Source organism: Tursiops truncatus, chromosome 11 (assembly GCF_011762595.2).
Source record: "Tursiops truncatus isolate mTurTru1 chromosome 11, mTurTru1.mat.Y, whole genome shotgun sequence".
Classification (NCBI taxonomy): Eukaryota; Metazoa; Chordata; class Mammalia; order Artiodactyla; family Delphinidae; genus Tursiops; species Tursiops truncatus.
This window is the reverse complement of record NC_047044.1, coordinates 57,795,618-57,810,708: the sequence shown is the minus strand read 5'-3', so window position 1 is coordinate 57,810,708 and position 15,091 is coordinate 57,795,618. Positions and strand designations below refer to the sequence as shown.

At 48.2% G+C, this 15,091-nt stretch overlaps 1 protein-coding gene and 1 long non-coding RNA gene across 4 annotated transcripts; one reads left to right on the top strand and one right to left on the bottom strand.

The window, feature by feature from the left end:
• The first annotated feature begins 27 nt into the window (after nucleotides 1-27).
• LOC141275861 (uncharacterized) lies at nucleotides 28-14,751 on the top strand. 2 transcript variants are annotated; one of them, XR_012324346.1, is made up of 3 exons: nucleotides 28-823; nucleotides 14,004-14,160; nucleotides 14,630-14,751. It is a non-coding gene; the product is annotated as an uncharacterized lncRNA (long non-coding RNA). The 2 variants fall into 2 exon arrangements; XR_012324345.1 differs by lacking the exons at nucleotides 14,004-14,160; nucleotides 14,630-14,751 and adding exons at nucleotides 5,537-5,675; nucleotides 7,349-7,748.
• TAC3 (tachykinin precursor 3) lies at nucleotides 7,997-14,098 on the bottom strand. Of its 2 annotated transcripts, XM_033866440.2 has the most exons (6): nucleotides 13,984-14,097; nucleotides 11,468-11,576; nucleotides 11,246-11,275; nucleotides 10,699-10,752; nucleotides 10,222-10,296; nucleotides 7,997-8,135 (listed from the first exon to the last, which is right to left on the bottom strand). In XM_033866440.2, the coding sequence occupies exons 1-5, from the start codon at nucleotides 14,095-14,097 to the stop codon at nucleotides 10,223-10,225; spliced, it is 381 nt and encodes a 126-aa protein (XP_033722331.1). In that variant the 3' UTR covers nucleotides 7,997-8,135; nucleotide 10,222. The 2 variants fall into 2 exon arrangements, with proteins under 2 accessions (XP_033722331.1, XP_073644584.1); XM_073788483.1 differs by lacking the exon at nucleotides 10,699-10,752 and having other exon boundaries at nucleotides 13,984-14,098.
• Nucleotides 14,752-15,091: the final 340 nt, after the last annotated feature.

The following is a 15,091-nucleotide window of genomic DNA, read 5'->3' as shown; positions in this document are numbered from 1 at the left end:
GGCCGCAGCGCCCCCAGCCGCCCAGGAGGAGGCAGCGCCCCCTCAAGGCGGGGCCGGGCGCGAGGCCAGCGGGCCAAAGCCGCCGAGCCTCCGGCCGCCCTCACCCCTCGCGCCCTCTCCGCTTCCCCACCCGGCCCTCGCGCTACCCGGGACCCTCGACCCCACCTCCAACCCCCGCGCGGCCCAGGGACCGCCGCCGCCGGGCCCCGCGGGCAACGGTGAGGACGTTTCCAACACCCCCATCCCCAACCCAGGCCTGGCTTTTCTGAAGCACTGATCCTCCGGATGCAGGACCACTCCCTCCTCGCGCTGGTACCTGGAGAAGTGAAAAACCCTATCCCAGCTCTAAGCTTAAATCGGCTTCCCTGTTCCACATCTCATATTCCCAGAAGTTTACTCTCAGAACGTCTGCTGTTGTAGTTTTACACGAAGTTGTGAGACTGTTTGATTAATTTACGTCTCCTCCACCAGGCAGTGACCTTCCTGAAGGCAGGGCGCCGTGGTTCTGCACACTACCGCGTCCCTGCGCTTCCCACACGCTTCTGGTTCATATGATAGGTGCTTAACAAAGCCTGTTTGAATGAATGAACAAGTACTTTTGGGTCCCTGGTGGAGAACCCTCTGGAAGTTCACTGTGGACCCTCCTTCCAGCTAGGTGGGCAAATGAAGGAATTCACAGGATCCCACTGCACCTTGGCAGCGCAGGCCTGTTCCCGGCAGCTTGTCCTCCCTGGAGGGGTGCAGAACTTGACACCTCAAAATATGCCTCTTTGGCATAAGGATTATTTTTAAGAAGCAGCAGACGGGGGAGAAGCTCTGAAAAGTGAGTAGAAGTTACACTTTTGTAAAAGATATTTACATTTATAAGGGAAATGTCCATTTGTAAGGTACCTCTCTGTACCAGGAAGAGAAGGGTTACTAAATGTCTAGAAACTTAGTTTTCCTGGGTATCTCCCATGTATACAGGAAGTATACCTGTTATTAAACTTCTGTTTCTTTTTTCCTTTTAATCTGTCTTTTATTATTTACTCAGCCAGGAACCTCAAAGGGTGAGGGAGAATTATTTTTCCTCCCCTACTTCCTCAACTCATTTTCAGCTCAGTTTCTCTGCTTCCACCCACCCTTCTCCTTTAGTGCAGCAGTTACCCTCCAAATCTTCTCCCCAGATGCTCCTACCCAAGAATTGTTATCAAACTGAAACTACCTGAGTTTAACTGAGAGATGTGATCAAAATTTAAGGCATTGGCACCATTACCAGCGATCAGTCTGAAGTTCTCATCACAGCTTTTACTGTGACATTCACAGGTCATGAAGGTTTTTTGGCTGAATCTCTGTGGTATTCACAGGTCACGACTTCAGGCTCACAGTTTTTTAGTTGGTCATATTTTTTATTCCCTTTTTGGTGTTCCAGTCTTAGGGAGATCATTTGCTTGGTGGTTAGCAACTGACAACATGCATTTAAAGCTTTTAAGAGAATACAGGAGGCTTCCTTGGTGGCGTAGTGGTTAAGAATCCGCCTGCCAATGCAGGACACACGGGTTCGAACCCTGGTCTGGGAAGATCCCACGTGCTGCAGAGCAACTAAGCCTGAGCGCCACAACTACTGAGCCTGTGCTCTAGAGCCCGTGAGCCACAACTACTGAAGCCTGTGTGCCTAGAGCCATGCTCTGCAGCAGGAGAAGCCACTGCAATGAGGAACCTGCACACAGCAAGGAAGAGCAGCCCCCACTCACCGCAACTACAGAAAGCCTGCGTGCAGCAACGAACACCCAACACAGCCATAAATAAATAAATTTATTTTTTAAAAAAAGAGAGAGAGAGAATACAGGGCACAAGGAGACTACTATAACGATTATAAGCAGGACAATTCCCAATGTCTAGAGTGCACTTCAGAGCCATGGTCCCCAAGACCCAAAGCAATCAAAATCAAACAAGTCAAAGAAAGACCCCATTAGCGGAGTCACCTTTTTAAGCCAAGTGGCTTGTTCAGTAATCTTATGCAGCTGAGTTTCAACTTCCCCAGAAGTGTTCATTTAGGTACAGTGGGTGGCGGTGGCCATAGCACAGATACCTCCTTGTTCAGCTAAAAGAAAATCAAGAACAACTTTGGCTGGAGAGTCTAAGGATTTTTGTTGGGCAGGCATTAGTTTAGGAGCACATTCAGGAAAATCTTTAAGAGTTAAGGAGAGATTTCTGATCACAACCTCATCTGTACTCACTCCTAACCAGGAGTAGAGGGACCTGCCAAAGGAAGCAAATCCTGAATCATGAAAGCCTCCTGGTAGGTCCTTTCTAATTTGATGATGTAAATTCAGGGAAGTTGACCCAATAAGGTGTCTCAGTTTGTCTGTGAACAGTCAGGGGCACAGTTACATAACCTAAAAGGCATTGCCCAGTTATGCACTAGCCATCCAGGCATTCCTAGGCCCAAGGAGAATGACAACCACCACAGACAAAGATTAATTCTGTCAGGACACAGACCAATTCTGCTAAGGTGGCACTATTAATGGTCAGATCGGAGTTTTTATGACAAAACCAGCCGTCTGAAATGTTATCCCCCTTAGCAATGGCCTGGGACATATGGATGATGGTGTCATCTTTCCAGACCAATGACAGAGTAAAGGAAAGAAAGAAAAGAAGTAAGGGTTTCAAGTTTAGTTAAAGTAGGAAGTCTTGATCTGATGTCTTGGGTGGAAGAAGTTTACATCAATGTCAGCTACCCCTCTTCTTTGTCAATTTGATTTTGAGGTCTCTAGCTGGTGTGCAGTTCCTAAAATCAGAAGGAGCCCTTTTTAATTAGGAGCTGTGGACCCAACGTTCAAGTTCCTGAAGTTTGGCTGCCATCCGGGTAAGACCTGGTATAGTCCCTTCCAAGGAGTTTCAAGGGCATTCTATTAGTGATTATTAGGTTATTAGTGATTCCAAATTAGAAGGGTGGGAGAAAATTGGAAACATTAGTTTGGAGAGTTGTAGCCAGATATTTGAGGAAACTAGAAGAATTCAGGATCTAGTTTAGTTTTCAAGTATATTACAAAACCTCAAAGATAATTAACAGAATTAGAATCTAATATTTACAAAGGTTAAAACATAATTTTTCTCTCTACAATCACCCCATTTCCCCCCAAAGATAACACAACAATTCGTCTGAATTTAACTTGGCCTGATTAGTTACATAAGTGCAACAAGAGTAGTGATTGACCCTATAAGCTCTTTTTTAAGACTGCTTTACTAGGAGTTTCAGATTGAACTCTTAAAAGCCTCTGAAGCCAGGAAGCCAAGCCAAGGATTGCCATCAGACTTTACCTGAAAAACCTGTAGTTTGGGTGAATTCTCCTCTTCTCAAGGTCCTGAAAATGTCCTGGGGTTCCTGGACCTGCCGGGAAATGACCTTCCTTACTTACATGGTAAGGCTGCCAGGAACCCTGTAAGTAGAGTACCAAGCCAATTTTTCCAAGGGGCTTTACTGGCCTTATAAAGTCAACCTTAGTTCCTTAGAGCTACCTAGTCATATCTGAGTCTATGCACATTTCTCTTAACTATGACATTTCAGTCAAAGCCTTGATAATGTAGCCAGCGTTTCCAATTGCATCCTGTTACAAGGAGAGCAGATTTTTATTGGACTTATGCAAATAACTAATCCTATTGCCATGAGAAGAATACTCAAGAGTTTCTGAATTCTGACAGGATCAGGTAGGGAGAAAAAGTACATGTTTCATCTTTGTTTACAAAGGTATATGTTACCAAATTGCTGTAAATCATAGATAGCTTAAGAAAAAAAAGGTTTTCTTAAGTTTAGAAAAACAAAACATTAAGGGACCAGCAATGTTGCAAACAAAAAAGTCGTAAAATTTTTAATTCTTCTCCTCAGTTATTCAGTCCCATGTAAGTAATACTTGTTCTGCTTGAATCCAGTTTTTCCATTAGTTCTGGAAATTCTTACCTTGTTCAGTTATATGCTCTTAAAGTTATCATAAACCTGTACTTACCAAAGTCCTTTCCATGAATCTTCTTGAAAATGACATACTTTTGCAGCTGATGTTGAAGAATTTGCATAAGGCCTTTAAGAACAATCCCTTTTCCAGTGTTTCCATTGATTACAACTGAACATCAATCCCTGGGCAGCATTTTGATGATGGACACCGAGGAGGATGTAATAGGGGAGGCCTAGGTGTTGTTCTAGATACCTTTTGTGTTTTTAGTAAGATTTTGCCATTTTTGTAGATATTTATAGCTTCTGGAACCATCGTTCTTAGACATAAAATAGGCAGGTATGGGCTTCCCTGGTGGCGCAGTGGTTGAGAGTCCGCCTGCCGATGCAGGGGACACGGGTTCGTGCCCCGGTCTGGGAAGATCCCACATGCCGCGGAGCGGCTGGGCCCGTGAGCCATGGCCGCTGAGCCTGCGCGTCCGGAGTCTGTGCTCCGCAGCGGGAGAGGCCACAACAGTGAGAGGCCCATGTACCGCAAAAAAAAAAAAAAAAAAAAAAAAAAAAAAAATAGGCAGGTATGCCAGAAGGTGGCATGCTTGACTCTTTGGAGCTTAAGGATCCTGTTATATTTTTAGCTAAGATTTTGGGTCTCTGGGAGCCAAACTAATACCTAAGAGGGATGTGCCACTGGGTTGGAGATTGTGTGGTGTTTTACAAGTGTACCTCATTGCATGGAAATTTTATTGAGGTTGGCATCAATCTAACCCATTCTATGACCAAATTATCCTAACATGGGAGTCTTTTGGTTAGGTGAGCACTCTAACAGGTTTTTTTGTTGTTTTATTTTTTTCTAACGGCTTTTAAGTGCTCATCAATTTTTGTAACTTTATGGCTTCCAAGATTCCGATTAACAATAGCCTTTATCTACACTAAGCGAGACAAACAAACATGTGCATCTTAACACACCAGCAGTAACCAAGAGATGTTACTGCAGCTTGGCCAAGGAAAGTCCCTGTGTGCACCACCACCAATTCCCATGGAACTGGGGACTGGAAAAAAGATTGAACCAGCAGACCCCAAACAATGGGGATTGCAGACTGATTCCAAACAAATGAGGAGCTGCAGCTGCCACCAGCAGTTCCCAACATGGAATCTGGGGAAGGATTCCAAACAAATATGAAACTGCAGACCAAACCACCAGCAGTTCCCTGTGTGGAATCTGGGTACAAACCAGCAGCTGGGATTTTCTGCTCAAGTGGGGGAATTGTGGTCTGAACCAAGGGCTAGGGGATTGGGTTCTGGATGGAATCATCTGGTAGCTCAAGCTGACCTGTGCCAGATTGGAAAGTCAATTAGATCAGGAGCTTGACACACAGAGTGGAGCTCAGAGCTGAGAGGAACTTACTCACGGCCCTTGGAAACAATGAGAGAGACACAGAACTCAAAAGAGTTTTCAGGGACCATGCCTACGTTTCCCGTTGAGTTGTTAACAAACCCCCTAAAGGTATAGATTAAAGTTTATACTGTTTATACTTGTGATATTGTGATTTATAATAAAAATATATATATATATATATATATATATATGGTCATTACCCCCATTTCTAGCACAGAACTCCTAAAACACTTGGAATTTCCTAAGTGATGAGAGCCATAAAGATATCTTTTGTTATGCTGTCGAGTGACTTCGGGACTGCACCTAAAGATGGGGACTGGTCTCCAGGAGAACCAACTTTATGATTAAAAGGTTGGAACTTTCATTCCTAAGCCCCTGACCTCCAGGGAGGGAAGAGGGCCTGGAGGTTGAATCAATTATCGTTGGTCAATGGTTTAATCAATCATACCTATGTAATAAAGCTTCCATAAAATCCTAAAGGAACTGGGTTTGGAGAGCTTCCAGGTTGGTGAAAATGTAGAGATTCAAGGAGAGGAGGGTGGCATGCTCAGAGAGAGCATGGAAACTCCACACCCCGTTCCCCATGCCTTGCCTTATGCATCTCTTCCATCTGGTGTTCCTAAGTTATATCCTTTTATAATAAACTGGTGATCTAGTGAGTAAACAGGCTTCCTGAGTTCTGTGAACCACACTAGCAAATTAATGGAACTCAAGGAGAGGGTTGTGGGAACCTCCAACCTGTAGAGAGTTAACAACCTGGGCTTAAGATTGGCATCTGAAGGAGGGGTGGGGGTGGGGGACGTCTTGTAGGACTGAGCCCTCAACCTGTGGAATCTGATACTATCTCCAGGTAGATAATGTTGGAGCACTGCTTGTTGGTGTGGGAAATCTCCCCCTCCACACACTGAATTGGGTCTAGAACCTTTAATACCGAAGTCTTTAAAGTAAATCATCATGTAATAACAATAGCACACATATGCAAAGCTAAATGGAGAAGGGCCAGGAATTCAGCCCAAGGTCTTTTTGACCAGGTCCCCTTAGGCATCAACATCTTTACAACAGGAAGAAGAAGGCCAGGATTCCTTCACACATTCTCCAAGCACAAAAACAGAAATCCAATTTAAAGTTTGTCTTCATTTTGCCTGGAATGCCCAGTACTGCAATTTTCATTAGTCCCACCAGAGAGCAACCTTTCTACACTTATGCTCCTACTTGACAAGAACAGAACCACCTCGTGAAGCTTTCATGACCCAAATAAATTCCCCAGACTCTGCAAAATTACCCCACTTTTAAACCGTCTAGGTAGATCATTTTGAAAAGCCAACAATATAACGCGTTGGAAAACGGCTTGAGGATTTGGGGTGAGGGTATTCTTTGACCTCTAGCAATAAACCTGACACCAGAGATACCGAGGTGAGCGCCCGCACCCCGCACCATAGAGCTGTGGGTCCAAAGTTGCCCCAGTCAGGTTCTGGGAAGAGAGCACTTTCACTGGGGTGAAGGACCTGCAGGAACTGGTCTCTGGCTCCATGGCCCTGACTTTACACAGCCTTGGGAGAACTGAGTGTCGACTTTGTATCAGGGTGGTTCAGGGCCATGGCCAAGTCCCCTACACCGGGCTAAGACAGGGAGCCTGAGGACTTCCCAGGCTGTTCCATTAGGGTACAGAACTCCCCCTGGGATCAGTGGGCTGTGACAGTTAGCACATCAGATTAATAAAAGACACCCACACACACCTCATTTAAGTGCCTTATGTACACTGCAGACTACTAGACCAGCATTACAGGGGCTGGTAAGAGTTGCATCACAGAAGAGTAGGAAATAAATGTTTTCCCTTTATAACTGGCCACTAAGGTGGCCAGTTAACACTAAAAAGATCTGCTCTCCTCTTTCTCAGCCCCTATAGTAACTTCCCTGTCTATGCCCCACCCTAGCAAGATCAAGTGCTGTTTGCTTGTCTAAAGCCCTGCTACAATGTGAACTCTGTTTATGGATCACCATCTTATCCACACGACCTGTTGCAGGATCCAAGTTCAATATTCGGCGACAGAAAAATAGTACAGTGCTGGGATGCACCCTCCTCTGGGCTGGATCTTCGCACAGCCTTGATCCCCACTTCTCTTCTTGGAGTAGGATTCAGGGACTGATGTCTCCCAGGCCCATCCTGGAAATACAGACAAGCCATTCAGAATATCTGTACTTCTTTATCTAAATCTGGTCTGCGAAAGTCTTTCAGTGCTAGAAACCATCTTCCAAATTCATTTCTTCTTTTAATCACTAAATAAATCTTCTGATACTAATTGTATGAAGCAAGGAGTAAGACACTGTTGGGGAAACCAATATGTGTACAAAATAAAGATACTTCCATTTATATATGATATGTGTGTGTGTATCATATATATATATATATATATATATATATATATATATATATATATATCTGTGTATGTGTGTGTGATGTAGCTGCAAGAGTCAAGAAAGAGGAAAAGCCACCCACCAACCCACCAACCAAATACATCACTCTAGGTCATAATATGTAAAAATCCTTTATTGTTGAGGCGTGGAGAGACATCACATTTTTAGGATGCTACAGAAACTCCAGGGCAATCTATAGTCAATGCCTGCAGGGACTGGGGGGGCTCACTAGGCAGTTTCTACAGCGGGTGGGGTAGAGGGTTGGAGAAGGGGTCAAAGCACAGGAGTGTTACAAGGATGTGGGAGAGGAAGGGAAATAGGAGTGCGTGCACCTGGGGATTGGGAGAGGGTGACAGGTGTCTTCACGATGCAGCCCAGGAGTCCAGAAGTGGAGTGCTGAGGACCAAAAAAAGAAGAAATCACATCTCTGTCCTGTAAAACTCCCACCAACCACCCACTGGGGAGGCGGCGGAGAAAGGGAGGGGCATCTGTAAGGGAGAAGTAGAGAGAATGGAAGTCTTAACCCTCAGCTACCCCTGTAGCCTTTGAACTAGAGGACCGAACTCTCCTAGCCACAGGTGCAGGCGTCTTCCCAGCTTCCATGTTTATCACGCTATGGTCTGAGGGGCCCATGCAGAAAGAAGTACTGGCAAAGTTCATAGCATCCTGGCATCCCTATGAGCCAGGCATACACACAGCCCTGTCCAATGCACCCTGGCACTAATGCTCCCCTGGCCTCACTCAGTCCCTCCTCCTCTTTCCAGAAACCTCCCAGAGGAAGGACAGGCCCAGGGATCACTTCCTTTTTCAGCAGTTTCACATGAATGAGATAAGATGGCACAATGATCTGTGTTGATCCATCTCATCTAACCTCCTTTAAATGCCAGCCCCCAGGGACCTAGTGTCTCTTCTTCCCAGCACCTAACAGGTTGAGAATGCACCATCAGTGGTGAGGTTATGAGGGCTGCAATTATGGGCCTGGTCCCTCTGAAAGAGCCTACGTTCACCAGAAAGCATTAAAAGTAGATTTCCACGATGCACTTGTTTCTGCCATTTGTATAAAATACTATGGCAAAATTGCACTGTAATTATCTTTATGGTTGATGCGTAACGTTGGGGAGTGTATATCATCCAGATATAGCTGCCCGTATAATTATCTGACCGTCAGCAGGACTGAAATAACAATCTAATGAGAGCAAAATGATACAGTAAGTACCATGTAATCAGTGAGTTATGGTTATTACGGCTTTTTGTACCCTCTCACCCAACACTGAATGGGGGGCCAGACCCGGTCTCTGGGCCCGGGGAGTCACACACAGGCAGTTTCATTGAGAGCCTGCTCCTGGTCCTTGGGGCTCCCTTGAGACCAATGAGTGTGGGTAACAGGGCCACAGAGAGAGGGGCAGGAGTCTCTGTGAAGACTGAGCCTTCCTGATCCCTCTCCTTTCCTCCCCTGACACCTTCAGTGGAAGCCAGTGCAAAGAAAGCCATCAGTGAGCTGCTATTGCTGTGTGTGGGAAGATGGTGTCGAGGCAGACGGTTCCGTGTTTTGACAAGACACTTCCCCGGGGGACTCACACTTGCATACCAAGTGGAAGAGCTGTCAGCCCACTCGGGCCCAGGGTCCAGCCCAGACAGCTCCAGGCAGACAGACTGGAGCCCGCCAGGGTCAACACTGGGACCTTCCCCACAGTTCCCAGACTACAATCACAATAAAGCCAACACACAGCACTGTGTGCCAGGCACTGTTCTGAACACTTTACCTAGACTCAAAACCACAGCCCTGCAAGGTAATACTGTGACCCCTGTTGTTCAGATGAGGAAATTGAGGCACAGAAGGGTTTTGTAACCTGGCCAAGGGACACAGCTAGTGAGTGGCAGGATTCGAACTCAGGCCATGCTCATATTCATTACACTGCACAGAGCGATTAAGATATAGTTTCCAGCTACTCCCCATTAGATTTCAGAGTTTGTTGCATTTCTTGCTAAATCACCCTTGCAAATAACTATATAGTGGACCCAGTAACCCGAGATTCTGAATGATCTGAATGGTTTCAGCCTGCCTGGGAAGCAAAATGCTTCACCTGTGAATAGATGTGGTACCTGTAATTATCAGATGATGATCTCTCCACCTTTTGCACAAATCACAAGAATGGAGTCCAAACAAGAGAAGCTGCTCATCAAAGAAACCCAGGGGAAACCCCTCCCTTGCCATTTCCTACCACTCAGCCATAAGCAGGGGTCCATGAGACTGGAAAGAGATGAGAAACAGGGTGTGTGTGTGTCTGTGTGTGTGTGTCTGTGTGTGTGTGATCACAGGCAAGCACACACTTCTAAATGTCAGGCACTGGTAGTGTATTTAGGCCATTAATTATGAGCATTAATACACACAGCATCAGAGGAAATGCTCCAATGCTCCTCTGGCAACCTACTCCCCCCACATACACACACACAGTCCCCTCTCCTCTCCCTAGGTACTTACTTCATTCCACATTGGAGGGATACTTGAAGGTGCCAAAGCTGGGGACGTTCTCTTGGTTCACATCAATAGGATTGTCTGTGGTGAAATAAACAGTGTAGTTAGGAGGGATTTTTCTGCATATGACCTTCACCCTGACCCAATAGCAAAGGGCTGGCTATGAAGGACAGCTTTGGAAGACAGAGTTGGGAAGTAGATGGATGCTCTGTTTGGGAGATGGGGGCGGGGGGCGGGGGAGAAGCAGAGCTTGCCTGACCCCCTCGCAGCTGCAGCAGAACTATCTTATAAAGGTCTCCGTCCTGTGCTCCCGGGGAGGGCTGGACTGTGGACCCAAGCCGATTGGTTAGAAGGGGCAGAGGAACCCTCACTGTAGCTAAGAAAAGTCCTGTCTTTCCCTCTGGTGACAAATGTGAAGCAGCTGACTTCTGCTACATCTTTGCCAGCACGCTAGTCCTTCCACCGACCTCCACATCTTCCTACCTGGCTGGATGTTCCTCTTGCCCATGAGACCCACAAAGAAGTCATGCATGTCACCTGCAGAAACAGGGCCAACATTTTCAGCGGTGATAGTGAGGGGCTGATACATTTCCCCAGACATGTGTCAAGACTTCTGAGGTTGGGCTTCTGGTCTCTGTTTCAGTGTCTCACCACAGCTTACTCCCCGCAGTTAGCAGGCTGTCCCCTAGGCCCACCCTCTCTGTCTACCTCTCCCTCCCCCACATTTCAAGAACTCTCTGAAATTCTCCCACCCAACAGGTACCTGGCTTAGAATCTTCACAGCCACCAAGAGATCCTCTTGGTTCCCACTAACCTACCAGCGGAGGGAGACTCCACCGTGCCCTGCACATCTGCTTCCTCCGGCTCTCAGCGGCCTCTTCCATTCAGGAAAGGCTGGCTGAGCAGTTGCAGCTGGCATGCTGTTTGCGCCAGCTGAGCCGGGGCCAGCCGAAATAGTCACTGGGCCCTGTGCCCATGGAGCTCTAGGCAAGTGGTCAGCAGAGATCACGAGGGAGAAGAGGCTACTCACGTTTCTGGGGAAGTGACGACTCCTTAGGACCTGTGAAGCAAGAACAGGCATGTAACTGGGGAAAGGAATCTGCAAAGTGATGATTAGAGGGGGTTCAGATCACAGCCCTCAATAATTCACTAAGCCATCTCCAGTCTCCTTCCCACACGAAGGGGTCTCCCAGGCCTATTTAATCTTCAGAATCCTGCCCCACACGCCCCTCTGCCCGGGGCTGCTTCCTACCCACGCTAGCCTTGCTCAGCATTTTGAGCAATCCATCTAGGGAGACTGAGCGGCTGTCATAGAGTCTCCGGAGCAACGACGGGGGCAGCTGGTAGAGATTCGAGTCCTTCTGGGGAGAGAAACAAAGAGGGCTGAGGAGGATGCTCACACCCAATCCACTCACTCTTTCCCCACAAGAAATGGCCTCTTCTTGAGCTCATCACAGCTGAACTTAACATCCTATTTCTTTCAGGATTTCCTCTGGTGTACACTAGAAGCGAAGTAGGCTCTCAAAGTGTGGTCCATGGACCAGCAGCATCGCCGCTGGGAGCTTGTTAAAAATACATAATCTTGGTCTACGCCAGACCTACTGAGACAGAATCTGCATCTTAACCAGGCCCCCAGATGACTCACAGGCACAGCAAGGTTTGGGAAGCACATGTAAAGGGAACACATTGGGCATCCCTGTAGGCCGACCAACTGTCCCGGTTTGCCCAGGTATGTGGGGCTTTCAGTGTTCAAGCTGGGACAGTCCCAGGAAAGCTGGGAGTTGGTCATGCTATATCCCAAGCTCAAAGGGGACTGACCCTTGGGGCCCCCTCCAGCTCCTGCCACCTCTCAGTGAGAAGGGCCATTGGTTCTTTTCTCCCTGGCACACCCGGAACCGGTTTGACCAACGATGTGGTTGCCCCACTAAGTGAATGAGCCAGGAATTCCCGCACTCACAAGAAAGGCTCATCAGACAGAGCTAGTGTCCTCTGGTCTGTGCTCCATGATTGAGTCACAGACAGGACTCGGTCCTGGGGACAGGTGGGGGTAGGCAGTCAGGGCCACCAGCAATCCTGAAATTGCCCCCGCTCTGCACTGTGTCCGTGGATGTTTCTCTCCCTGCGTTTCCCACCACCTCGCCCTCTCTTTTCTTCTCCATCAGGTTTCTGCCTCTGTTTTTGTCTCCCTCTCCCCTCTCTCCCCTGGATTTAGAATTTCACGAAGGCAGCATGCTCAGAATGAAGCCTCTTCTTCCCCTCCACAGATGAACCCCATTCTAGACCTGCTGCCAAACAGGGGTTCTTTCTCATCTTGGTGGTTTCTTTTTTAGCAACTTGGGCACAGCAGGATGGTTGGTGGGCACACATCACACACCCAGTTTATTGCGGCTGCAGAGAGATAATGACAATTGATCATGTTTGGAGATTTTCACCTTGAATCTCAGCGGTTCCTCTCTCTCCAGAGCCTAGGGGTCCTTGGGCGGCTGAGCACACGCAGATGGGCATTTACCCAGGATGCACCCACACACGTGCCAACCTCGCTGCCCAGGCACACATACATCCTACTCCCGTTCCGTCCCAATTTCCCTCATCCTCTCGGACCTGCAGGGAGAAGGGGCAGGATGGCAAGCTCTATTTTATTGACCAAGAGGGGCAAGGTCTCAAAGCAAGTTTGTCTCAGAGGAACAGACCCAGATATTCTGACTGTCTCCAGCTGGAACTTTGGGCTCCAAACACAGTGTCCAGCCCATATTTGGCACTCGCTTGTGTTTTTTGAACTGGTTCTGGTCTTTTGGAGCTGGTGCAACTACTGCAAGGATGCCAACCTATCATACCTTGGGACACCTCACCAGCTAGATGAAGGCTGGTGATCTCTCTCTTTGCCCTTCCCACGCAGCCACTTCCCCAAATTGTTCAAATACTCTGCGCACCTCCTGTAATGAGATGCTAAACAGATCTGAGCTGGAGAGGCAGTTAGACTTCACACACTGAATATGTAGTAAGTTCCACCTGTAATCATCTTAAAAGCATTCGTACCAATGTAACTGCTGTCTTGTCAAAACCTTGAGAAGACTTCCTCCCTGCTCTCCCCCAGTACCCCTACCCTGACAACTCCTACTCTTTTTCTTAGATGAACTTTGGAAATTGGGGCCCAACCTGTTTTGTGGGGTCTTTTCCTATCCTGACTCAGCAGAGGCTAGAGGGGGACATGGGAGAGGAGGGAAGAAAGGGTTGGAATGTTAGGAGCACCTGAGGTTATTGGGGGTGGATGAGCAGGGGATAAGGGAATTTATTTGAATTTTGAAAACAAAAAATACATATAGCTGATAGGTAAAAGAGCACACAAATGACTATTGGGGAGAGAAGTTCTGACTGTGTTTCATACCATCCAGGAAGTGGGGAGGATCTGCCCCCCTGCAAAGGGACAGAACCTGAGCTGGACCATAGGGAACCTGAGACAACGCTATCCTACCCCTCACAGTACCACCCAATCACCAGGTCACCACACAATCAACCAACCAAACAACATATTAGTGCCGCACATTTTATGTACAAGGTGTCAAAGACATGCAGAGGGACAGAGACACTGACAGACATACTGGGAGAACATGAGGCCACTGCAGAGGCTGCGCTGTCCAACCCTCTGATGGGTAACTCCCAGCCCGCCCGTCCCACCTTCCTCCCTACCACGGTGGGACAGGCAGAGTGCAGCCTTATGATGCTGCCCAGTACTCTGCCAGGCTGGGTGAGCCAGAGTGGGTGCCTTACCTTGCTGTGACTCCCACCAGGCACCACCTGTTCCTGTGACTCCTCACACACCGCCCCAAAACTCCGAGCCAAGCTGAGGACCAGGATCACTGCAAACAGCAGGGCACTCCTCATGATGCCTAGGAGTGCAGACGGACAGGACGGAGGGAAGGCAAGGAGGAGGAGGACACAACACAGGTGCAAACATGGGAGACATTCACGACTAGCAGCCTGGCTTGACCCTGCTTCCCCAGCCCCCAACTCTCCCGCCCAAGCCTTAGTCTGGGAGAGTCTCTGAGCTGGGAGGCGCTCAGTTTCCCTGCTCCCCCATCACATATTTCCCCAGGATATGCACCTGGCAATGAGCAATGGCGCAATAATGTGGGGGACTCTAGCCTCCCAGGGAAGATAATAGATTTATATGACGTGCATGGGTCTATTTCCTTAGTCGGCTTGAGGAGGGATCCTGGGTGCTATTTTCCAGCCCTAGGTACCCCAAGACTTAGGCAAAAACTTTCTAATATAGGAAGAATCAGTCTGTACCCACAGGCTCCAAACACTACATCAACCCCCATTGACTCCTGTTCACCTTCCCAGTATCCTGCTCCCCGATCAAAGGCTGCCACCTTTATTCCCTCCTGACTCTGCCCCTGTCCTTTGGTGCCAGCTCCTGTCCATCCAACATTCTGCCGCTTGTGCCTACCTGTGGAGCAGCTCTGAGCCTGGGGCAGATGGTCCGGCAGGATCAGGGAGCTGGTTGGGAGCACTGTCCGCTCCCCACACACTCTGCTGGTGCTGCCGTGAAGAGAGAAACAGGGAGTGGAGGGGCTTGGGGAATGTGGCAGGAGCTCCGGCCCAGCTCCCAGATAAAGGCTCTGGGAGGGTCTGGGGGAGCCGGGGGAGGGGCTGAGAATCACCAATCCCAGGGTGGCTGGAGGGGAGGGGGAGGCTGGTGGGGGGAAGAGGGATATAGGCTGCAGCCACACACACACACACACACACACACACACACAGACACACACACACACACCCAGCAGTGAACGGCGGTTATCCAGCAGCCCACAGTCCAATAGCCCCTGAGCTGTGCATGCTAAGGGATGATGTTGTGTACGGTTTGTCACAAAATTTC